Below are 26,242 nucleotides of genomic sequence, written 5' to 3' on the forward strand. Positions count from 1 at the left end.
AGCTCATACAAGTAGTATGGTATTAAGAATGATCTGGCCAGGACTTGCCTCTGCTTGCTAGATGTGAAAGCCAGTAATGTATTATTTGCTGGTGATGGTGCTAGTTTGTTCAGCAGCAGCTGCCCATGGCATTGCTGAGAGATCTCCCTTACTGGCTCAGTGCCAAAGTCACTACCATTATGCTGACCAGCTCTGCCCTGCTACAGCCATGTACCGCAGTTCAGGAACTCCCAGTTAATGCCATTCCCTAGCGGAGACTGTTGTTATACCAAGAAATGAAGAATCTGTGCTTGGGAGAGAGGATTTCAAAGTGAACATTGTGTCTGGGCTAGAGGAAGCTTGTGGCAAATGTGTCAAGCTGCCTGTGACAAAGATGAGCTCTTGCGCTGAATCACTTGGGCTGGTTGTTTCAGGCTCATCTGCCCTTTGCTGTTGTCGGCAGCACAGAGGAGGTGAAAGTCGGAAATAAATTGGTGAGAGCTCGGCAGTACCCCTGGGGCGTGGTGCAAGGTAAGGCCGTCAGCAGTGCGACATGTTACCTGTGCCCTCTCTTGGAGCATGAGCGACTTGTGCTTTTTTTCTGGGTTGAAGTGCACTTGTATTTCCTTTTCGAATGGGGCACAGCTGTGCTGGCAGGAATGATCCTGCCTGCCTTTATAGTTAGCCTGACCCCTCACTTCTAAGCAGTACCCATCCCCTTCACCTCCTGTCCATTGTAGAGGCAGCTTGTGCTCTGCACCTACCCATACCATGACTAGATTTTTCCTTCAGGCCCTCTGTGCATACTGCACAGCTCTCACATGTAATGCCATAGCTGTATGGCCTTGCTCACTTGTACAGAGCAGAGTCCTGCCTAGGCTGATCCTTCCAGAAGAGGGAAGCCCCCTGTCCCCCTCCCCCCCCCCGACTTCCTCTGGGAAGGCTGTGTTAATTCTGTTTGAGGTCCAAACTCCTTGAGAAGGGATATGGATGGGGTTAATCTGTAAGGCCCCTATGTATGCAGCCCCCCTCCCACCTCCTCCCCAAGGTGGTCTGAGTTTCTTCCATTTTTTTTTTTTTTTTGTAACAAGTTGAGAATGAAAGCCATTGTGACTTTGTGAAACTGCGCGAAATGCTCATTCGAGTCAACATGGAAGATCTTCGGGAGCAGACTCATACCCGCCACTACGAGCTCTACCGGCGGTGCAAGCTGGAGGAGATGGGGTTTAAGGACACAGATCCTGACAGCCAGCCCTTCAGGTGAGCGGCCTTGGTCTCCACCTCCAGTGTCCAGCAGGAGTCTAGTATTGGCTCCCGGTGATGTCTGTCAGAATTTTGTGGGCAACAGCACATAGGCATAAACTTGCCAGTAACACAGCAGTATTAAAATGATCTGGGTCTTGTTTGCTTTTAATTCAGCCTCCAAGAAACCTACGAGACCAAAAGAAAAGAGTTCCTTGGTGAGCTGCAGAGGACAGAGGAAGAAATGAGGCAAATGTTTGTGAACAAAGTCAAGGAGACGGAAGCAGAGCTGAAAGAGAAAGAAAGAGAGGTGAGTGGATCAGAAACCTGCAGGGTGATCCCTTGCCACACATTCAACCCTAGGATCCAGCTAGGGGCAATGTGTGAACACTTGAGTAATATATGCACGGAGCACAGTGATCACCAGGACGTAAGAGCAACCCCCACTGGGGTCTCCCAGTGCCTGAGCATTGGTCTCTGATGGTCTCATGTGGATCATCCTTGGCTGTAAATATTGGCCCCATTACTAGAGATCTGGGCCTCCCAATCTTAATGAAATGATCCCCATAGAACAAATTGGGGGAGGGGAAACAGATTATAACATTTTCAAAAGAGCTCAAGTGACTCTATACCTTCTTCCCCTTTCAGCACATTATCTGAGTTATGCTGGACATCACAGAGGATGTGATTGCTAGCCCACTTTAGCCCAGAAAAATTAAAGGACTCTTTCAGGGAAGCTGAGCCCATCCTCCCACCAATCTCACTCAGCTTCTGTTAAGTCCATGGGACGCTAGTAACTGCTGAAAATTGGGTACTTGGTGTCTGAAGATCAGAGGTAGCCTGTGGCAGAGGTGGGAACAGAACCAGCATCTCTTGAGGTCTAATCCAGTGCCCCTCCTGGCTTTGTACATCATAACAACCCACCCATGAGACAGACTAGCCCAAGTATGACATCTCGTCTTGCCCCTCTGAGCAAAGAGCAGGTAATTTTAGACCCCTGCCCCACTGAAGAGTTAGTTTCAAACTTTTGATCCCTTTGCCCTGCTGGGGCTTTGCACAATATCTGAGGGTCTGTGAGCACAGATTTTTGTGACGGGCAGGCCCAAGAGCCAGAGCCGAGCATAGGCCGTGCTCATGGTGTCTATTTCCTACTAGCTACATGAGAAATTTGAGCATCTAAAGAGGATACACCAGGAAGAGAAGAAGAAGGTGGAGGAGAAGAGGAGGGAGCTGGAGGAGGAGATGAATGCCTTCAACAGGCGAAAAGTAGCAGTTGAAACACTTCAGTCCCAGTCCTTTGCTACTTCACAGCAGCCACTGAAGAAGGATAAAGATAAGAAAAAGTAAGTGTCCTAACTTGGATCTGCCCCTCTCTGCTGAGAAGCAGTGCGTGTGTTTCAGCCATTTTAAAATGCTGTTTTCAGCAACTTGGAAAAAAAACAACAGATCAAGCTGTAGGAGCATATTGCAAAGCCTAGTAATCAAGGAAGGCTTTCTAGACTTCTCCCTTTTCAGGCTTGTGGAGAATGAGAGATTCAGGTCATGTTTGTGCCCATCTCCTTTATACCATCTCAAGGAACTGCTGGAGTGTTTCGACAAACCCCCAGGGGAGACCCATTGACTATCCTGCCCAGGGCAGTGACGCAGAGGGTCTGGTAGTGGCGTGATACTCTGCCAGCAGAACCTCAAATAGAACAGTCATCTTTGTTCTGTGCTGCAGGGTTGGGGACCCTGTTTAAAGTAGAGCTGTAAAAAGAAGAAACAGCATCTCGGAAGGAAGGGAAAATATAAATTCAGCTTGGCCCCTTGCTTCTTCAGAATGGCTGACCCCTCAACAGGAGCTTTTTTATTTTCCTTGATGGGCCAAACTGACTTTCTGTGTTGTGCATAATACCTTCACTGGTATTGCTGAGGTCAGTGAGACCCTGCTAAGGTGTGAGGATGGGAACAGTGGTTTTCACAATATAGTCCCATGTGAATGAGAGGGAAAATGGGAAAGCAACAGGCTTTATCCTAATTCCATTGAAGTCAGTCTTCATGGAGTACAGGGTTGGGGACAAAATGGAGGAAAAAATCATCTTATAAACTCCAGTACATCTCTGTTGTTCTAATATTTCTCACATAGCTTTCTGCTTAACAAAGGAACTTAAATCGTTTATGGTCTCTAACATCCTGAAAAGTGTTTGATCCAGATATTTAAGCCTGATCATTTTAACAGTGGAAAGAAAAATACGAGTTTTAGAAATAATGCAGGTTTACTTTTAACAATATGGCTTTCAGGTCTGAAATTACTTGCATGATACAATACTTCAAAGCATTTTATAATCCCCTTGAGGCGAGATCAAGTATTAAGGCAGCTCTTTCTCTGCCCTTGTGCCAGAAGTTTGTTTCCTTTGATGGAAGATGATAGCTTCAACCATTTAATGTGTTTTTGCTTTGGATTTGATGTTTACTGGTGTGGTAACAAAGCAGTTCTGGTTCTGGCTGCCAGGTTGCAGACCCATCCAATCAGCACTAGAGTCTAATAGCTGCTTGCAAAATACTATACAGCATCTGCTGATTTCACAAGTACACAGAGTAAAGCTAGAATACTTGTTCACTTTCTGAAAACTTTACTCCAACTCTTATTTCAAGATTGTGTATGTCAGTGATGATTCTGCATTAATGCAGAATCTTTGGCTTCATAGCCCAGTGAAAGAAAGAGACCCCATTCTGTTATCAGTTTGTGGGTGTAAATCAAAACCAGTATAAGAAAAATCAAAATATGGCCCTGGCCTTACGATGAGAAGGAGCTTTAAGATCACCCAGGTATATTTAATGCAGAATGTGGTTAAGTAGCTTTCCCTGCTGCTGCACTGTAAACTGTAGTTGCATAATGTTCAGTACTTCTGGTGATTGGAAAATTCTGCTAAAATGTCAAGACTCTTGCAGCTGAAGGAGAATATCCAAGGAGAATAGCTCAGTTCATCCTACCCAGCTCTGTGCATATGGCTGTGTCCAAATGAGCACAGATGTGTGATATGTGGCACTGCAGACCTGTCTCTGCCACCATGCACTGCACATTCAGGCATTTTGCATGCTGCTACCTTGCAGCGCAGGGTTGGGGTTTTTTGTTTTTTGGGGTTTTTTTTAAACCTGGGAAATTCTGGTCACAAAAAACCTATGGCCAAGAAAAAGCGGGGCAGCATACATGGCAGCAGTACACGCCACCCAAAACCAGAGCCTGGCAGGCTGGAGCTATGCCCTGGCTGCTGGCCAGACTTCCTGGTGCAGCTGCAGCCCTGGAAAGGCCCCAGGGCCACAGGTAAGGCTGCTGGGGCCAGCACAGGTGCTGGCCTCAGCCTCTCCTACCCCACCCAGGGTAGTCTGCTGCACACCATAGTGTTTGTGGCACGGGCGTTCCCCCTGGGAAACAAACGTCTGCACTCATCTGGATGTGGCCTAGGAAGGATTTTGTATTGCATGTCAGCTGGGAAAAGCTCATCTACTACGGGATTTGGCCACACCTGTCCCATTTGATATCAAAGAGATTCAGGTTCCTAGTTAGCTTTTAAAATCTGAACCAGTGTTCTCGTTTAGATGCATGTCAACCAACAGTGAATTGCGAAAGTGTTGGAATCTGAATGGCTTTAACCAGTGCAAAGAGTGACGCTTGCTGGACATGAGAGAACATGCTTTGGTTCCTCTTCCTGGTTGTGCTGTTTAGCCATCACATACGTTTTTAGCTGATTTGAAGAACTAGCCTTTAGGACCTTGTATTTATAGTTACTCATCTTTTGCATCATGCCATTTAGCTTTGTAGGCAGTCTCTGCTTGTGAGTAGCATCAAGACAACAAGAACAGGTTGTTGCAGCTTAGGCTCAAGCTGCATCAGCTCAGTTCGGAGAGGGCTCAGGGCTGGCTCAGTCCAATAAGTTTCAAAGCATTTATTATATTATTTATTATATTAAATGCTTATTATCATTGCCTACTTTGAAAAACGCACCAATGTGCATATATTTGACGACATTTTTTGAGTATGCAAATGGGCTTGTTGAATTCCTCAGTAGACAGAAGCAGTACAGGTTTGAATCTCAACTCTGCATTATCCTCCATAGCTTGTAGAGTGAGATTTCTGGTGTGCTGTTCTTGAACAGTCTGTCCAAAGGCATGATTTGAAATGTCCTTTTCATTAACCCATAACCAGGTGCACCATGACACTGTCATTAAAAACCAGGTGCGGTGACATATGGGGCTATATGAATATGGCAGCCATCAGTTTGGCAAGAACCTAATTCTAAATAAGGTACAATCTATTTATACTGGCTGAAATGCATCCTCCAGAGGCAGTGGGGGAAGAATGAGCTGGATTCTTTGTGCATCATCAAATGGATTGTTAAATAAAGTCAGTTATCTGATCTTTATTACTAGCAGTGATGGAACAAACAGCAAGCTAACAGCCTGCATCACCAACCCAGGTTGAATCAGGAAGTTTGAATAGTCCCCCTCCCCCTTATTTATCTTATTAGCTTGCTACAGAAACCACTGAAAACCATAGCTGGGCCCCAGTTCCAATGTGCTGTATTTTCAGCATAACAACGTGTGGTCTGTTCAAGCAGGATTGCCTGCCCCAGAAGTAGAGATTCATTTCCGTTCCTCTGCCAATATTCTGTTGTACTGTCCCTTTACTAGTATTTTGTCTGGACTGGTTCTGAGTGTCAAGAAGCGGCACTTGCACCTTTTTGTAACATCCCAGTAGTACATGTCAGAGGGGCATTATTCAAGGAGAATAGCTCAGTTCATCCTACTCACCCCTGTCTATAGGAGGGAAGCTGTAGCACGTCAGCTGGGAGAAGCTCATTTACTAGGGGGTTTGGACACACCTGTCTAGTTGATAGTAAAGAGGTGCAAGCGTCTAGTTAGCTTTTAAAATCTGAACCAGTGTCCTCATTTAGATGCACATCAACCAACACTGAATTGCCAAAGTGTTGGAATCTGAATGGCTTTAACCAGTGCAAAGAGTGACGCCTGCTGGACAAGAGAGAGAACATGCCTTGGTTCCTCTTCCTGATTGTGCTGTTTCGCCTTCACATGTAAAGCACATGACTACATCTGTATACTAATATACTGAAAAACACATGAAGATCTTTTCTCTAGAATGATTGCCTTTGGGGGACAGGATGTGTAGGTGAAAAGCTCCAGCTGGGCTCACACTTCACAACGCTGAATTTATAAGGAGTACTCTGTATTACGACTAGAGATGTCTGCATTTTGATTGCAGAGCCTGAACTTCTGCTCCGTTAGTTGGTGAAGATGGAGGGCCCATGCTCTGTGCCTGGGGTAGTCATTACCACCAGTGCAATGTGAGTGTCTGGTGCTGCCAGATCGGAAGGGCGGTGTTTCAGATTGTCTTTGCCCTGGTATAAATGACTGTACAAGGTGCAGAATACTGGGGATTTAAGCTGTGGGAATGCCAAAACAGCAGCTGTGTTAGTCTTAGGGATGCTTCAGCCCCCCATTCGAGGAGTTGCCGCAGTGGGATGTGACTAGAGAGGTTCACTTTACTGTTTGGTAGTGTAAAAATATCAGCCTTTGGGTATCTAGAGACTCCCAGGCTGATGGGGAAGGAAAAGCAGCAGAGGCAGTGTCCACATGTTTCTGTTTGAAGATGGTGACCTGTATATAACATTTTATCTTGTCATATTTACAAATAAACGGTTTTCTGCCTCTTTAATAAAGTAATGAAATGGAGATGTTAACTCTCCAGGAACAAGGTTCTGTGTTTTAACAAGGAAGTCATCTTTTGTGAGTGAGGTTACTACCCAGATTGAGCTCTTACACTGCCTTTGTTGGGGTGGCTGTGTTCACTCTGTGAATCTTGGTGTCAGGGCTGTGCTCTCTTTGATTTCATGGTGTATTTTCACTAGTATTTTGCTTTGTTTTATTTTCCATAACTTTAATCCATGCCATTTTTTATGTTTTTGTTTCTTTCAGTTAATCACACACAGACTTTCAGGCCAAGAGTGGACTTGGTACTTACATGTGTTTAAGTTTCTTGAGTTTCCCACCTTGTGATCCTTCTGTCATAACATTGTGTGAGTGGACCAAAGTTAAGGAGAAAATGGGCATCTTCAGTGGTTGCAGTGTAACAATTCATTGTTCTCTGTACAGGACTTATAAATAGCTTTTAAGGATGTCAACTCTACCCTTTGTAAATTCCCTTATACAAAGTCACTTCATCCTGAAACTGAGGACACTTAGTTTTTTATTCGATGGTTGAGCATCCACCTACGCCATCACTGTAATTGTTCATCTGAGATCACTTTACCAGTTGATTGAATATTTACTTTCCAGATTATGTTGTTTTTAATGGTTAAAGGGGATCCTTGGAATGTGATTTGGGTTCCCCTCCCCCCCCCACATTTGCATGACATTAAAACCACTCACCATTTTTATTTCTCTATCTAAAGTCTTAATTTGAGTAAGTTTTTAGATTTTTAAAAGAGTTTTGAATTTCCCTTCCATTCCATTTGAATGTACATGTTCATGTGCACACACGCACACAAATACTAACATTTTGATTGGAACATTTAAAATAGGAAGATGTGAAGCTATGGGATTTGTGTGACTTCACTTGTAATATACTAGTGCATGTTGCTGTTAAGGAAAAAGATGCTTGCTTGGTCATCTTGAATTCTTCAATAGCTTGCGATTTCAAAAAGGTAACTATAAACAGATGCATAGTGAAGAGAAGCCGTCTGACCCTGAAAGAAACTACTTAACCACGTTCCTATCAAACTCTTCAGTTCCTCTCAGAAACTTTTTCCTTTAATGCTTCTCTGATATTCAGAAGCCATATTTTTATTTTTGAGGCGGCTGAGCTCATAGGAATCTGTAGAATCAACGTTTTTCAGGCAGCAGCTGTGGGCTCCAGTCCTTATATGATGTATGTAGACAAAGTAAGGACTGAAGGGTGTGCTAGCTAGAATTCGGACACCATTTTCTTAGTTAAAAGCAGTTAGACTCAAAAAGTAGCAGATGCTGGGCTACAAGAAAATTAGTATTGTATGCTAGCTTCAGTGTAGTGCTTTTTTAGAATTCAGAAAAGCCTTTTTACAAACCCTAGCTGGCTAAGTGTTAGTTGTGAACACACCAGTTTTATTTAGTCACTCATTTTAAAGGTTTCTTCTGATTGATCTTAGAAGTCTTTAAGCAAATGCACTGGCAGCTCCTGAGCCCTTAACAGGTCAGTTCAGAGGGAGCATTTAGCTAAGATTAATAACTTAAGATTCTTCAGCTTACATACTCTATTAAAGCAGCTTTTTTAAATACCTGCTCAGGTGCTGAAGCATTTTTATACAGACATTGGCCTTTTTAATGAATATACTGAAAATCATGTCACAGTATTACTTGATATTTGTAGGAACCTCATGAAAGTTAAACAGGTACATTTAAAAACAGACCATTTTGAAAAAGAAAGATGATGGTGACTGGTAATGCTTCTTTAGGAGTTTGCTGTTTTTCTCACCATTTTAATTTTTGAAGGCTGTGACTTTTGAAGCTAAACGTATTGTAAAGAGTGACCGTCAAACGTTGGGAGAAGATATGGTCGAAGAATACAGGTTATTGTCACATACAAGAAGACAATCCATGTACATAATTGGCTGAAAACAATCATGTCGCAAAACAAAATCCAATCATGCTCATCTTATTCAAGTGAAAGCTCCATAAAAAAATGACAGACTAATTGCCTAAGTCAGTGGTCAGTGACCTTTAATAAGCCATGGGCTGGAACAACCCAGCTCTGGTCCGATGTGGGCTTTGGCAGCATGTCAGCAATGGAATACCCTCGTCTCCCAGCTGCAGTGTGGGCATGGCTGGAAGCTGCACATCCTCATTGTGGGTGCTGGAAGAGGACCTCTGTTTTTCCTCCTTCCCCCAACCCACCAGGTGCAGCAAAGGCGCAGCTCCGAGCCCACAGGGAGCTGCGTTAAGGCCCTGCAGCTTCCAGTTCTGTCCACAGTACAGCTGGGAGGCTGGGGGTGGAGAAGCAGAGGCAGCATAGAGGTGGTTTGCAGCTCCCAAGCCCCAATGCAGCCCCCCCACCTGGAAGCTGGGCCTGCCTGAAGCCAGGGAATAACTTGGGGGCTGGGAGAAGCAGCAGCGCAGGTGCGTGAAAAAAACCCTTCAGCTGCACAGGCCGGTTCCAGTCTGTGGGCCACATGTTGCTGACCCCTGGCCCAAGTAAAGCCACGTTGTTATTTATTTTCTGTCTTCTCAAAGGGCAGCATTCATGAGGGCTGGAATTAGGTGATTTGCTCATATGCAAATGATTGCATCAAGCTTGTCAGTCAGCAAGTTTTCTCCTGATCTCATGCTGCCAAAATTCAGGTCATCTATGCAATCATTTTCTGATGATTGGCTCATCAGAAATGGAAAATAACCTTTCGTAGAGTAGTAACTATACTTCCTGGAGGATGTTAGTTAGATCAAAAAAAGTCCATGGCCATATTAGAGAGATTTCCGTATATTTATGTTGAAGACATTCAGAATGTATGTAACAGTATATTAATTATTATTAATTATTATTATTTTATATGCATTGACTTCATGTTGTGGTGAACATCGTTGTCCTCTTATTTAAATATTGACCTCAACTTCACTTGGTCATTAATAGTCTTGGATTAATCAACATAATATTATCTGCAATGGAAGTCATTATATGGGGTTTTTTTAATTATTTTTTTTATAGTACTTGATTTCTCATATTTTTGACGAAGACCAAATTTATTCTTTGGTGCGTAGGTTCATAAGTTCCATACTTATGTTTGGTGCATTAGTTCCAGACTTACTCTTTATGTAACAAGTTATCAACATAATGTGATGCTAATCTCACTCTCATTGGAAGATTTACCTCTTGTGTTTGTAGGCTAGAAGAAAATAAGGGGTGGTTGGATTATACTCAAATAGAGCAATCCCATTATAATTTTTTTCCTGTTTGTTGTTGTTGTTGGTTGGTTTTTGTTTAATGTTTTTTACATTCATCTATATAACAGGTTGGCGGTAATGAAAAATATCCATTTTCTATCATTTAAACATTTACTACCATGTATTTTGTCTGCTTTTGAAGTTTAAATGTACTTTGGATGGCTCTTAATTTTGTGGACTGTGTCTGTGCTTGGAGTGGTTTTCACAGAGAAGTGGGTATTAATTTTTTTTAGTTCAGAAAACATGGCGAAATTTGTGGAAATGCTCTTTGTAATATGCTACTCAGAAAATATTGCATTCGTTCACTGTCAGTCATACTGTTTTTTTGGCTTTCGATTCTTTACTTTCACTTTGTACTTATTTCTTTTATTAAATCTCACGTTTATTTTGAGTTTTCTGTGGTGTCGTTTATTTGACTATGATTTCTCAAACTTACATTTATCTAATTAATAGATCTCTAATGAAATAATGATGTAATAATTGCAAGCTCATTCAGCTCTAGAGTATTTGTTTTCTGTTGACTTTTATTTGGGATCTTTTTAGCGTAAAAATAATGAAGTCTCTCATGCAGTTCACAGAAAAGCATCTTACGGGTCAATATTTATGCTGCTTTCTGCTCAGCAAGTACTACTTTTTATAAACCATCTCTGACTGTAAGATTTTGTGAATGAGCATAGATCTACATTCTGTTTCTTTGATTTATCAAAGAGCCCAAGCTGTTAATAAGGTGCCGCAAGAAGATACTGGGGACATCGTCTCCTACTGACACTGCCTCTGGATGTTAACAGGAGTTCTGTGCACTTATGCAGGGGCACAGCATATCCTTAGTTCCTTCAGCTGTTATGGAAAACAAATGCACAGTCTTTTTTTTTTTCCTGAGAGCCTTGCTAATTAAAAATCTAACTGAAGTCTGGTACTCAGTATACACTCCATGGGGCTGTGCTAACTCTTAAACTGAGTGTAGCTTAACCAACATCTTGTCCTGTTTGTTGTCTGCCACAACTTTGGAGTCTTTGGTTAATAAATAACAGCATCTTAATATGAGCATCTGGTGGACTTTTGACAAAATCTTGTCAGGAACTCAGAATTAAAAAATGAATATTTGTTACACTGGAGACTTGAATGAATCTGAGTGATAGAGGAAGTGTGTGGGGTGTACAGGGGACTGCTGGGCAGCCTTTAATAGAGGCAGTAGTTAGCTGTGATGACATCTGATAAAAGTTAGCGTGGGCTCACAAAAGCTTGTGCATCTCTGAATTAGTCTATAAAGTGTATCTCTAACCACCTTCAGCCTTTGACAGTACTACCTTAGAAACTGCCTGGGAGCACAGAGTTAATTTTGATCCAGTTGGAGACAGAACCAGGTAAAGAGACTTCCCGTGGCCCAGTCCCCTGGAATCCCATCCCTGTGTAAGGAGGATGAAGGTTACATTGGAAACTGGCTGTCACTGTTTGGTAGTTGATACTGATTGAGACCATGCTGCTGTTGCTTTAGACACTGTGGTTGATAGGCGGTTTACTCAAAACGGAAGTGACAAAATGACAACTCCGGTTCCTCTGGAAGCAGTCTTGACCCGTGGATCCACAGTTCCAGTGGATGATGCGCTAAACCAAAGGACTCAGTGGAATTATTTGTACACGGTGGAGTAACCTGTGAAACGTTCAGTGGAGAAAGGTCTTGGTGTGTGTTGAATTGTTTGAGCCTCTTTCAACTGTTTGAAACTTGAGCCTGGATTTGATACCAAGTGGTCTGTAGGAACCATTTTGTAGCCTTTTCTCTCCAAACATTTTATAGACTGTACATTCTGGTAGGACAGTGGGAGGAGGATCTGTACAGATAAGCGAGATGTATTGACAAATCCTTGAGAAGAATGCTTGCTGCTTTAGTATCTGGTATAATTAAGAGTGAATACTTGATAATTTGGTACAGTGTTTCTCTAAACACAGAAATTTACTGTAGTATAATTATATTGCACCTCTTAGCACCTTCCAAATAAAGATGGCACAGGCTTGTACAAACACTTAGACTTAATAAGTTTAATGACCCTGCTGTGAAGGAGGAATAATGTTATAGATGGGGAATTTTACAGAAGGGGAACTTGAGATTTGGAGATCAAACAGCTGGTTCCAAGGTCAGGCCACACATCTGTTGCCCTGGATCAACCACAAAACCCAGATCATTCACCTCCCAGCCAATTGCTGCTTAACAGGATGAGCTGTGTAGCAACTAAGCATATAAAGTTTTTGAGTCCCTGGTAGATGGACAGGTTTGCGAATCTTGGCACCTAATCATTGGAAGTTCTGTTTCCATTGAATTAACCAGTTATTAGAGACCTGCTGTTATGTTAAACTTGAGAATAAGGGAGGGAGATGCCATCATCCTCTGCTCCCAGTGAAGTGTTTTGATAGCATATGAGATTTCCGGTGCGGTGGTGATCATGTTTCTCCAGCGTTACTAGTTGCAATTCTAAACCCCCAGGTCCAACCCAGATCTGGATAATGATAAAATCCTTCCTCAAAGCACTCGCTGTTCAAAATCCAACATGCCTCTCTTGTTCCTAGCCCTGCATGTCACCACACTACATACATTAGGATTTGTGCTGCTTTGACCTTTTATGCTGTCTACATTTGATGCAATTTATCTGAAACTTAAATATTGATTCTCTTTTGTTCTTTCTGTAGCTTTTTTAGTCTTCCCAGTGCGTGCTCCATAACATCAGGAAGACATGTTAATTAGAAGATTTATTAAGGCCAAAACATCTCATGCAGAAGAAATTAATTGGTGCTTTCACCTTTTAAGCTTGCAATATATTGCACAGAAGAGATTATATAGCAAGAACTAAGACGTACTATACTTTTTGATTTGGAGAAGTTTCCTTGACCAGGTTTCTTGATAAATGAAATCTAAGATATTCAACAAAGGATAAGACACTAATTGAGGCTAAATGCATGGCATGCACTAAAACCAAAATACTAACTTCTGGGGTTAAGAATCCTTACAAAGCAGGCATTGTAAGCACTTACACTGTGAACAAAGTTTCCAAGTAGCAGAGGAACAATCTTGATGTGTCAGCATGAAACCAATTTTCAGCTTGCTATTTAAGCTGCCATTACAATGGGTTTTGATTTGTTCCTCTCTTAATTTGGTTTTGGAATGCAACTAGAGACTTTTTAATGTCCTTAACGTATCAGCTGGATTCTAATATTTCTTAGCAATAACTCCTCTATAATTTTTTCAATGTAGATTTATGGTGCAAGTTTTTATAGACCAAAAAACCCTTTAATTTATTCAGTTTTACCACAATAACACATGTGCCTCGTGTTTAAAAGCCCTTTCCCAAAGCTCCCTCTCCCTAACTTCTGCGCTTGCATTTGATTCCTTAATTATGGGTAATACGGGATTGCAATTCCAGGATCCTTTTCTATCTGCAAATGTTTTGTATTGAGAGACAAGGGGACCATTTTAAAGGACAACTAAATGACATGTGGGAGGGGATACGGTTGTAGGTATTAGATACTGAAAGTAAAGATGTAGAAACAAGTAGAGTTCATGATTGTAGGGTATATCCATTATACTACAGTATCTACCTGGTAGGCATATCCCTGTTGTAAAAAAACCGCACATTTTCTGTGCACCAAACTGGGCATATGTAGAAATACAGAAAAACCCTATTTTCTGTTTTCGTTTCAAGTGAACTCATAAACCAGTTACAAGAATTATTCCTGATTGCACCAAAAGGTAGGTTTAGTAAAAAGCAGAATTATTAAATGAACCTCAACTTTAAAAGTGTATTTTGCAATAAATCTAAATATTCCCAGTGAAACAGCAGAGCACTCTGTCCAGAGTCATAACTAACCATGTATTTAAGTCCTAAATGCAAGTCCCCTCTGTTTGTCTCTTTCAAAATAAGTAAATATAAATACATGGTTGAGTGCTGGTAGGTGCTGGCAGGGGGCTGGTTACGGCTCCACAGTATGTATTTTTTCCTCACTTCTCCTGACCTCCAGTACATGTTAAAGAAGCCTAGTAGTTGCTCTAAATTGCTGAACATTTTCAGCCAGCAGGAGATCCTGATCTTGCCACTTTCCCTGCCCCAGCACATGCCTTGAAGCAGGGGCCGTATGGTATGGGAGCCAGCTTCTGTTCGCTGAGGGGTCTTCCTCATGCTTAGGGCTGTCCCTGACAGGAGTCTGGAGGGAGGTTTTATCCCACGAGCATCTGAGTAGGACCCAGAACCACGTGGAGCCAAAGGTCTGCCCAGCAGAATTAGATGATACGTACCTTTTTGGGGCCTGCACCATGAGCCAAATCATGGAGTCTGAACCAAAACTTCAGTTGAGCACAATGGATTGCATGCTAGCTGCTGCTGCTGCTGCCGCTGCCATAAAGGCCAATGGTAAGACACCTTGTACCGCAGTGGGAGTAGGTCTGTGCTGAGAAGAGGATCGGTTCTGATGATCTTCTCCTAGTGGTCATGAGCTCAGCACTTGGCAGCCTGCCGAAGGTGACCTGTCCTAGGAGAGGATCATCAGAACGTCCCAGCCAAAATAATTTAGTTTAAACACACCTGGACGATCGTGGGTTTTGAGGGTTTTGGTTTTTCCTTGAGGCTGACTAGTAGAGCACCTTAGCTGAGGCTTTAAATAGCAATAGAGGCGTTGTCATGTTAACAAACTAAAATTAAACTCTCCTACAAGCGTTTCAGAGTATCTGTATAACTTGTTTGATGCTGTGGCTGCATCTTGGAAGAGGAGGAACGTGAGCATAAGCACATGCCCAGGAGAAGATGCCTGTGGGGAAGATGCTGAAAACTCCTATATGAGGTAACCTAGTGCTAGAATAGGGTAGCCCTCTAGTGCGTTGCTAGCACTGCGTGAGCTAAGTGGACTAAAAGATGTAAAGCCAGTTTTAAAAGAAATGCACTAGCGACTCACTAAAATGTATGTGGTGGTGGTGATAGAAAGGGAAACCCTATATGGAAAGCATAACACTGATGGGGCACACTGTCTCTGGCTATTGAGACAGTAGTATTTACTGTAGCATGTTTTTTAAAAAAAACAACAGTGTGACATTGATACAATGTTGTTGGTTACCTTAATTTAAGGTAAAATATATCTAGTGTTTTGACCCTCATGCTGCAAAACATGAACTAGTAACTGACTGGAATTTGGGAAGAGACTTTTTCCCCGGCACATTGCTGCGTTGTCGAGTTGGAGAGTTAATTGTCTAGTTTTTTACAACTCTTTCCTGAAGATTTTGGTGTCGGTACCAGATGGAGATGGGATTGTCACTGCATCAAGTCCATCAAATATCCTGAAGCCAATTCTACCGTAGCCAGGTGTCTTTGCGTGAAATGTTAGCACATTCCTGGCCCTGTCAGAAACTTGATTTGAGGGAAGAGTTATGAATCAAAAACTCCTTTTTCTTTTTGATTGCTCTTTTTCTGGCCACAGGAATTTCCTTATTTGTGTAGTTGCATAAATTAAATGTCCTAGTAGATCACTGCACATCAAGTGCTGTAGTGATAAACCTACTCTGAAGAATGCTGGTCTGCAGGAACTTCTTTGCACTTGGATCTGATTGTTTGCAACATGCTTTACCTGTAGCATATAAACTTTTCCATCGGGGTATGTTTCATAAATGAGAGACCTGATGAGGTCAGGGAGGGGAGTGCAAGATTTTACTCTGTACATACATGCTTATGTGGTGGTTCACATTTATGTTTTGCTTGTGAGTCAGAATCTCAAAATGCTTGTATGTCAACAAGGAAATGAGGATGCGGGAAACATCTTGAAGAAAGAGTTGCACAAATACTGTAGATAATTTCACATGCTGCATGAAGTGATGAAACAAAGCCTAGAAATGTTTGCTACCAGCAATAATCAAACCCATTTACTGACCACTTGAAAGGTGAGAAGGTGTTTGCAGTACTGAGATACGCTACACTCCCTCTTTCCTAAGACCTTTCCAGTCCTAGACCAAATGTTTCAGGTTTATCTTCCTTCGAGTCAATTTTTGTAATTCAATGTTAGCTGAAGAATTCAGCCTTAATATGAATGAGACCAAGCTCATACCTGCACAGTGCATTAGTGGCGGCCAAACCAAGCCTCATCTTGAGCATGCATCAGGAGGTGACATGCTAAAACATTGTTCAGACTCAGGAGAAGATACCACACTTGTTCTTCTGTCTGTTTTAGGAAAGAAATGACAATGTCTGGACAAGGAGTCGGCATAGACTAGAGTACCTACCTGTTAACTGCTTGTCTAGCGCTGCATCTGCATGTTGCAGTTCTGACTGCAGCCATGCCTAGGGGTAGTAAAGAGAGGGAAGTTGCATGAGGAAATGATCCTGATCCCAAACTAGGCCCTGACAGGATACCCTAACACAGTACCACCGGCTTCATAGGGACTGAAAGCAAAGTAGATCTGCACCTTTGTAGACTAACTAAATAAGATATATGGAGAGAGCTCAAGCTTTTGTGAGCCCAGGTTCACCTCATTAGATTCACAGGAACTGAACAGACGAGTCAGAGCAGAACATGGTTCCACTCCAGACTCTTGTGTTCTGCAGCTCAGAGAACATGCTCAGGAAACCAGGATTTGGCTTATGTTTTATTTAAGGAAAACTACAAAAGACAACTTGCCTTTTTGAAAGTCAGGCAATCAAGTCACAGTATACAATTAAAAAGTGCTGCTTTTTCTTTCTTTTTTTTTTGGTCCTATCACAAAATGGAAACCTTCCTTATGCTACTCAGGCAGGATGAATAAATAACATTCCAAGCCCCTCCACAGATAGTCATCCAGATGTGTGCAAGGCTTGTAAACATTTTCTATTCTGGAATAGTGCATTATTTTTCATTTCCACTTCACACTACCTCCTTGCAATCGCACAGACTGTGTAGAGACCACCATCTGTAAGGAATCTTGTTGTTCGCACTCCTGAAAGCACAGCATTCAGAGTTTGTGGTGATCCTGACAATTTCTCCCAGAGTCCCAGTGCTTATTTGAATGCACTTGTACTCACAACTGGCACTTGCATTAAGTCTTCACTTCAGTAGCAAATTTTTGGTACATTTAGCACCATGCTTTTTGCAGTTTAAAAAAATGAGATGCTGCCTAAACACTCACACGCGCATGCACATGAAGCTCATCTCCCCACAGTGCCTCCACTGGCAGCATTTAAACAGAACAATCCCTAAATTAAATCTGCTAATTTACCCACTAAGACTGAGATCCTGCAACCACAGGTGCAGAAAAGCAACTCCCATAAGCACAAGGTGAGAAGAGACGAGCAAAAAACCTTGTCTTACACCAGTGAGTGCTGCTGTCTAGCAGACGAAGGTTGGGTAAGACCATTATCTGCATAAGGATGGCACTTGAGTCCATGACCCTGCCTCCAGGTTTACTTCAGGAGTAAATGGAAGGGGCCATTGCTGGCATATGCTCTATATGATGAGCCCTGCCAAAGGCTTAGCCTTACACACATCCATAAGGGGCTTTCAGACTGCCAGAATTAGCAGGATCTATGCCTGCACTATTACTGCACAGTACAGTTCTGATTTATGCTTCCAAATTAACACAAAGTCACCTTAAAAACCTGGCCCCGTTAAAAAAAAAATAGTAGTAAAGAGTAATTAACCTACCCTTTCCTTTAGAAAATGGATAAAGCTGCTTTAAAAAGTGAGAAACAGTTACACACTGTGAAAGTCAATTTAAGTGCTTTGCTGCAAAGAGGAGCAGGTAAGGCAAAAATGATGGGTTTTTTAAAAAATACCCCTTATGAGAAGAAAGTTTGGGGAGGGAGGGAAGGAAAGGAATGTTGCAATGTGAACAGAATGGAGTTGCACAGCCTACTCTGTGCAGTCTGGAGGCAAAGCCCACTGGAATCCAGGGGAAGTCTTCCATTTGTTATAACAAGCTTTGAGTTAGGCACTGATGGTTTGATTCTGAAAAATGCTCAGCACCCAATGCTTCGATTGTGGGACCAGCCCCACGTAGAACTGGGGTTTCCTACCTGGAAGTGTGGACTACTCTCACAGCACCTCACCATTTGCTCTTACAATTCTAAATTTGGTCCCACCAAGAAATAGTGTAGCAGACCTGTTGTAAGTGCAATGGTCTCATCACCATGTTGCACCTCCTGCTTCTCTCAAATGCAGCTATTTGAATTATGAAGTCTGAGAGAGGAGAGGCAATGTTGGGAGGCTCAGTGAAATGGCTGAAGCTGTCACACTGCAGACAACTGGGAGCAGAAGCAAGTGTCCCAAGAAGGTTGGTTCCCCCTACTGCAGTGTGCAGCCCCATCTGCTGAACTGACATCCCTGAGTTGTTTGATTTCAGTTATTCATATCTGTGGGGGCTTTTATCCAGCTCAAGTAAAAACAGTGGGAAAAGAGCAACCAAACACTGTTTTAGGAGGCAGCAAGTTAACCCTTTTGGCATTATCCTAGCAGAAGGCTCCCAGTGCTTCCAGCTTGCTGCATCTACTATTCCATTTGTCTTGACCTACATAGCTGCTGCAGCTGCGGTCTCTTCTAAGCTACTTCAGGGGGTTGTAATGGTGGACAAGGAGAGCCATTTTCCCCCTGCACCAGACTATTGCGTGAATTAGCAATACTAGCCCTTTCACCCTCTGGGACTCCTTCCTCATTGTACAGATGCCTGAACCCATCGTAGAACTCATCTGTCTCCATGCTCTCGTCACAGCTTTCGGCTGTAATAGGCACAAAAGTTGCTGGAACTGACTGGTTCATGGTCATCCTCGAACTAACTTGCTGTGAATTCTTCAGTTCAGGATAAGGGTAGGGTAGACTTCCCTTGGGACGGGCTTGGACGACTCGGTTGGCAGGATTAAAAATATAAACAGCATTGGATGCTTGTGAAAGCAGCAGCTGCTGATCCACAAGCTCTTTACAGTGGATAAACTTGACGCTGTCTACCTGTAATGACAGAAACAAGTCTGATTTTTATTTTTTTCCCCCAGCTTGTTAAATTAGTCTGTACTCTGGTCAATGCTCTATTAAATGTGCAAGTTTAATATATTTGGTGAAAAGAGAAAATGCATCAGACTTCCTCTGCATATAGTTTATAATATCTTGGCACTGACATTGACATAGAACTTCACCTCTGTAGATCTACAAAGTACCTAACAGAAGGTGGGTAAACATTTTATCCCAGATTTCCTGGTGAGGAGACAAGGGCCTGCGGATTAAGTGGCTGACTAGCCCAAGGTGAGACAATGAGCCAGTGGCAAATTTGGGACTAGATCCTTGGGCTACAGGCTTCCAGGCCACAGACCGAGTGGCCATATTTTTTAAAGAGCCTGTGTGTTTTTTGTAAATCAGTAGTAATGATTCAGTTTCAAGAAACACAGATGCTTTGGAGGTGGGGTATGGCCTTCCTCTAGCTGTAACTGCCAAAGACCAATTGTTTTTCAGCTGGCATAAATGCACTAATAGATTCTTGCAGCCCTAAGCCTTAAGGGATAGGCATGTGTGGGTGCTGAGCATCCAGCAAGTCCCACTGAGAACAACGCCAGCTGTGGGATGCTAAGCTCTTTCTAGAATCCCAGTTACAGACTGTGAATCACATCTGAGACACTCCTCCATAACTGTGTTACTCCCATTATCACTGAGTTTGTAGCAAAAGGAAGATGGGTCCCAAGATGCATGTGTAACTCAGAATGCACATTTAACAGCAGCAGTATTGACTATAATTACAGAACAGACTCTATGAATTTATCTGTGCATACGCCTCAAGTTTGTGGTTGGAGGCCATTTTGACTCCTACCTGTGCTTTTTTTAGCAGATCAGTAATAACAGGAAACCAGTCAGGCATCAGCCTCTCCAACTCTAAGGTGATGATCACCAAAGCCAATGTGGAGCCCTTAAACTGCAGTAGTTGGTGGCATGCCATACAATGCTGTAGCTGTTTGGTCAAGAATGCAACATGGCGGGAAGGATTCATCTGAGCCCACCCATTTAGTAGATGGGGCCAATTGGACATCACCATGGCATGGAACTGGAGAGAAGAGGAAAAAAAATATATATATATATTAAAAAAAAAAAAAAATAGCAAAGGTCAACAGTGAACTTTGTATGTTTCATGTTATTGACCAAAAGCGCAAGCTAATTTTGATTCATATCAGGAAGCTCAGAGATTTTTTTTTTCCTTGTTACCATGTGTGACTTGGTTTGTGTTTGTACTTGCCAACCACTGAACTGTTTCAAGCTTATAATGAATGTAAAGGTCTGTGTTTTCTAGCAGAAATTCTGAAGTCACTGCATTACCTGGATGGCCAGTTTAAGAAGTTAATCTTAGTTCAGATACTCAAATAAAAATACATATTTAGACCAGGAGATGAGAGTAAAAACAGTTGTCACAATTCAGTCTTCTCAGCAGATTCAGATTGCAAGCGCCTGGCTATGTTAGGCAGTTGTCGTAATCAACAGCCCAACATGGGTTAAGTAGCCTCACGTTGCCATAAGAACAAATGCCCATGACATGTTCGTGCCACATGATTTTTGCCTTACCAGCATACATTCATTTCTTAGAGAAAAGTTCTGTTGTTTCTATAAAATAATTAGCAACCACAATGTGATTTAAGTGCCAGATCAGTATGGTCTAAAACCTAAAACAAGGGTCAAGTTACAGCAGGGGAAAGAGAGCTGGGTTTAGAAGACACTGGTGTGTAAGATGTAGCAAAAACTCTGACAGCTTTCTATGTACAGTATTAATAGAATGGAAATAGTTAGAAATATTTTTGCAGTGTGTATTTTAAAAAAATAATAAAAATGGAGTATAGTTGTGCAGTATGAGAATCTTTTTAAAGTCAATTTTAGTTGTCCTTTAAAAATGGGAGTCTGGTTGAATAATTTTTGAAAAAAATGGAAAGTTTGGAATGGCAGTATGTTTCAACCAAAAATGTTGTGACTGTCACGTTCTTTAAAAGTCTTGCAGATAGCTACAAATAAGCGGCTTTACAAGCCACTGCATAGGTGGGGGATGTGTGCATGTGTGTGTGCGCGTGCATGTGAGCACATCTGTGTTTTCTAGTCTTATCTGGTGAGAGAGCTGTTTACTTAAAAATAAATAAATGAGAGAGAGAAACAAAATTAGTTTAGGCTTTTGCAAAATGTAGTGCTTACAGTGTTTAAGAATTCCATAGGTGTTGCTGTGTAAAGATCCCAGTGAAGTTTATCTAGTATAATTCTTTCCATTCTCAAAATCTCAGCTGAAGAGCATTTACAACCACTCTGCACTGCAAGCTTCTTCACTGATGGTATTACCTGTACAAATTGAAAATAATAAATAATAAAGAAGCCAACTTCCTACACAAGGTTGTCTGCGGTTGTTTGTATGCACATGAAAATAGACCTGACTGGTTGGGCCTGCCAAGTAGCATGCAAATGTAGGATGCAAATTTTCCTCAGTAACTCTTGTCCCAGACAAATGTCTTGTGCCAAACTGCCAGCTGTAACTAGGTACCAATCTGTTAAGGCCAGGGGAGAGGGTCATGTTGCACAGAAGCAAGGAGTGTGACTCTCTTCAATATACAATCCATGATGTAGGAACACTGCTACCTCAGCTTCTCTACTTTGCTGTTGTGACAGTATCTCTGAAACTTCCTGTTAACCACAATTAAAGACAAAAGCAATGGCACAGGTCATCTGATTTCCTGTGGTCACCGACTCAACTTCTCTTGTGTAGTTGGGGAGAAATACTGCATGGCAACCTCCAGCATGCATTGAGTGAGGGCTTGAGTGCAATTCTGGAAAGCATTCCAGGGCACAGACATTTTCAAAGACTATTTAAGTTCCAGCATGTTCTTGTATTTCATGATATTTAAAAAGGCCTTGAACAAGGGCTCTTCTCCATTTGTTTCATTTTAAAGAGGGAGGTTTGGCTAGATTTAGATTTTTTGCATCCTTCTGCCTCAGTCTTAAGTGTTTTGCAGGAACAATTTTGAGCTTCTGTCATTATAAACAATTTTTAAAAAGGGTGAAAGAAGAATCCATAATAGACTTTTCAGTATATACTTTCAAAATGCTGCAAGAGGTTTTAGGCGCATGATTAAAACCAGACCATTTTCATAGATTACATGAAATTCAAGCATGCAGTTGCTGAACTTGAGTACCGTAAATCAACCGAGACCCAATCCACGTTTGTATAATTTGCCCAAGCAAGTTACAAACACATATCTTCTAAGCTTCCTTTGGAGAACAATAACCCTCTTCTATCTTCCATCTAGTTGCCCATCACTGCACCACAACAAAAGCAGAGCCTTAATAATAAACCTTTCATCCAAGGGAGTCTTAGAACTTCCCAAGTGTTAGTTAAGCAATGCTAAGACAAGTCCCATGGTGGTGTTCCCATGGTACAGATGACTTAACCAAGGCACGGAGATATGGTGACCACGGTTGAGTAAGATTAGCAAAAGTCAAGAAATGTGAATTACTTCAAACAATGCCCAGGAATACATATATGGTACTTAAAATTAAACAGACCTCATCTTCTTCATTGATTTTTGCTGCAAGGACAAGACAGGCAATTGCAATGCACCGAAGGTATTTTAGCTGCGCCTGAAGGGAAAGAGCAAAACACTGAGCATATAAAACTTTTTTTTGCATAAAATCAGCAACTGCCACTGAGCTGCACAGTGCTTAAACTTCATCTTGTACTGCGCTTGCCTTGACCTCAGACCCTAATTTCTGTTATGTAAAAGTTAACCTGAAACTATAAAAAAAGCAAGGCAAGCCACAGTTAAAGTGGAGTAAATCCCTTCCTTGCTGCAGGTGAGTTTTCACTGTAGGATCTCACCATTCCTGAGAACATCCAATGGAGCTAGACCTAAACTGCAGAGTCATAATTCTGGCTGAATGCTAGATTTGCATTTTTCCCAATGCCGTATTAGAAGCTGGGCAATGAGACATGAGAGGTTCAGTTCTTCTGCTCAATGTTGCCACTGATTTCAGTAACAGGGATCTGATCCATTAAATAAGGTCAAAGACTACCCAAGCCTGGAAGGCCTATGCAGCTAGAGTGATTAAGGTGCACCTGATCTGCAGCCAGTGGTACACAAGGATAGGGTCAAGCCTGACTACCTTTGATTCCCCAGCCCAAAGTAGTGAGCTATTTCCAGCTTGGTGACCTGGGGCATCCTTTAATTTGAGTCCAGACCGGGGCTTAATTTCAACTCTCTGGACTGCAGCAAGTCCAAATCAGGCCCATAGTTTTCTACAGACTAGTGATTTTTTTTTCAGTGAATGGATATAAATGAAAAGCAGCTGCATGAATTGTGAAGTCAGTGTTTATAATGGCCTTCGACTGCGATTCAGGATAATCCCCTTGTTTAACACATTTTAAATATATGCTTTAAACTTAACCTTATGCTTATGTCTCAAGTCATGTAGGTTCAGACCAACTCAGGTGAGCGCTGAAGTGTATACATAGTCACAACCTGATTTGCTACCCGAGAGGGCTACTTGCTAGAAGTCCGCTATCTGGACGATTCTGAAGGATGGCATTTTGCTAGCTGCAAATGCAAACTGATTCTGTACCTCTTGCACTACCAGTTAATGTTAAAATCATAAGAGAATACTGCCAAAGAGAATCTTTACCTTCACTGATGCCAGTAACCGGTTAAGAAAGTCGATAGCCAAGGCAAATGTTTCTGGGTAGAACCGGAACTGTGAGCTTATTTCTGCAATCCAGAGAACTGCTTTCTGATAATACAGTGGAGAGATATCTGTGCCCTGGGGTGCAGAGATAAAGTCGAGACACAATTAATGGTTTGTTAAAAAAAACCCCAACCATGCTTTGGATTTAAAATACAAATAGTTCAGTGTTCCAGTCAACAGTTGATTATCTCTACTCCTGGAATAAGAGTATAATGTTGGGAGCTGAAGGGGGTTAAACTGACAGCCCCTAGCTTTGCACACAGTGGAGACGTCCTTGTGTCTTGCATGTACTTTGCCCCCAACATGACAAAGCCCAAGTTCACTATAGGCAAGGATGCATTTCCAGGCCTATCAGCTTTTCTTACAAGGACATGCTCCAAGGGGAGGGAAGTTTATTTCTGTTTACTGACATGCAATCATAGCTGATGTACAATGTACATTTAAATGCTAGTAGAAGAGCACCTACAACTGTATGATAGGCCCATGGCAGAAATTAAAGATGATTCAAGTAATGTTCACCTTTAACTTGTTTTACATCCTTTTTCATCTTATCCATTTAGGGGATATTGCCAGGTTCATTGATTATAATGCCTTGCTGGAACGCAGCACTTCCATCTTACTGGGAAAGCTGAAATGCATTTCAAAGGCAATCTTGCTCTGTCTTTCAGAGAATTCAAGGCACTTTACAAAAGTGGGCAAACACTATTTTCCCATTTAAGCAGGTAGGGAAACAGAGGGGGCAAGGTAAAGAGGCTCCCCCAGGTAAAAGAGCGAGTCAAAGAGGCAGGAACAGAATGAGTCCCAGCATACCTTCTCTTGCTCTCATTGTGAGTGACTGAAATGCAGTAGATTTTACCAGCAAACGTGCATTGGACCAAGGATTAAATACCAATTAAAAACTTGCTTTTCTGTTATCCAATTGCTGCTCCAGGGTTTTTCATGGTTTTTCTGGTTGTTTTGGCACAAACATGGTACAATATCCAGTTCAAACCTAGATCAGCATGGACCCTTATCCTGCAATCCAGTCCCTGCTAAATGACCCTTCCATACATGTGAGACACACGACAGGATCAGGACTGCATTTTAAGTCATTTTTTTGGAAACTCATCTGGATCCCACATTCCCTCCCTGAGAGACCAGGAAAAATACCTTCAGCATGAATTTCTGAAAGACTGGCGCCTTCCAAAGCCGAGCCTCCCTGGCAAGGGCATTCTCCAACTGGAGGGCAAGCCTCTGGTTCTCGGAAAGTCTGGTATACTTCATGGCCTGGTTCCCCTGGCAGGCACAGCTGTCTGAACCCAACAACATTGGAACACTGTAAAACAGTCCTGCTGCTCCTTAGAAAACTCTGTGTAGATTCACAACGGCTCCCACAGATTTAAAATAGAATCAATTAAAGAGCAGTCCTGTCGTCTTGCAAGGATGTTAAGAGCAAGAGCCCAATTTTGCTTTCATCTCAGTCAGTGATAGTTTTGCCATCAGCTTTCCTGGGACTGAGTGCAGGCTCATTGTGAATCAAATACATCTTAGCTATACAGTTAATGAAGTTTCTTATTTCCCATGCTGCGTAAATACTTGCATCACATGCACGGGCATCTATTTCTTAGGTTACTGAGGTTCCCACACTCAACTCCCCATGGATAGATCTAGGTTCCCAATTATTTTTAAAAACACAATCATCCCTTTTTTCTTCTATATTAAAACTTACGGAAAGCAGAAGCCGAGTGTTTTTAATTTAATGTAAAATAGCTTCATTGCCCTCGTTTTCACACAAAGCCGAATACACACAAGGTTGTCTGCGGTTGTTCGCACGCAACCTGTAATTGTTTGCAAACAGGTTGTTAGCTTCCAATCAAACTTTGCTTAAAAATCTGAAGCCAACTTCTGCTGCAGTGTTTTCAGTTCAGACCATACATCCAAATGTTAATAAGAGCCAAAAAATGCAACGAAAGACCTTCCGTTAGTCAAGCCGTGGAGAGAAGCTGGCAGCTTAGCTACCGATAAAGCAAGCTAGGTTTAAAAAGTTCTTGCTGCTGTTAGAAGTGCCAAAGCCACCGTTCAAAAATATTTTGAAAACCCTTCCCTCTGTGAACCAACAATAACATCAGAAGTGTTAGAAAAACCCTCTGACAGAAGCTCCAGGTTATGCACGTGTGACCCGGAACGTCTCGGGTCAGAGCACTTACGCTTTGGCATCAAGAAAACATGAATGTCATTGTCAGCTGGAAATTAAGGCTATTCCTGCTTACAGTTCAGACCTCCAGGGTTGCTTAGGGAAAGGAGCATGAGCCTCGGGCACCCAGTTTCTTCTGCGAAATGCGGTCCGAGGTTGGTTGTGGACAAGTTTTGTTCTTTGTAATGAGTGGAGGACTCT

General features: G+C 42.2%; 1 protein-coding gene across 5 annotated transcripts in view; it reads left to right on the plus strand.

Annotated features, from left to right (window-relative positions):
- Positions 1-21,515, plus strand: part of SEPT8 (septin 8) — a 41,738-nt gene extending 20,223 nt beyond the window's left edge. The window contains exons 6-11 of one of the 5 annotated variants that reach the window (XM_019535032.1): positions 414-510; positions 1,071-1,239; positions 1,399-1,531; positions 2,377-2,564; positions 14,887-15,012; positions 19,994-21,515. In XM_019535032.1, the coding sequence (XP_019390577.1) occupies positions 414-510; positions 1,071-1,239; positions 1,399-1,531; positions 2,377-2,564; positions 14,887-15,012; positions 19,994-20,159 (879 nt within the window). In that variant the 3' untranslated portion in view covers positions 20,160-21,515. Of the gene's footprint in view, positions 1-413; positions 511-1,070; positions 1,240-1,398; positions 1,532-2,376; positions 2,565-7,194; positions 10,580-12,870; positions 13,806-14,886; positions 15,013-19,993 lie in introns of those variants that run through there. The other 4 variants (XM_019535031.1, XM_019535034.1, XM_019535033.1 and 1 more) reach the window with 4 other exon arrangements.
- The last annotated feature ends 4,727 nt before the right edge of the window (positions 21,516-26,242 follow it).

The sequence above is a fragment of the Crocodylus porosus genome, unplaced genomic scaffold, assembly GCF_001723895.1.
Source record: "Crocodylus porosus isolate Cpor-Errol unplaced genomic scaffold, CroPor_comp1, whole genome shotgun sequence".
Classification (NCBI taxonomy): Eukaryota; Metazoa; Chordata; order Crocodylia; family Crocodylidae; genus Crocodylus; species Crocodylus porosus.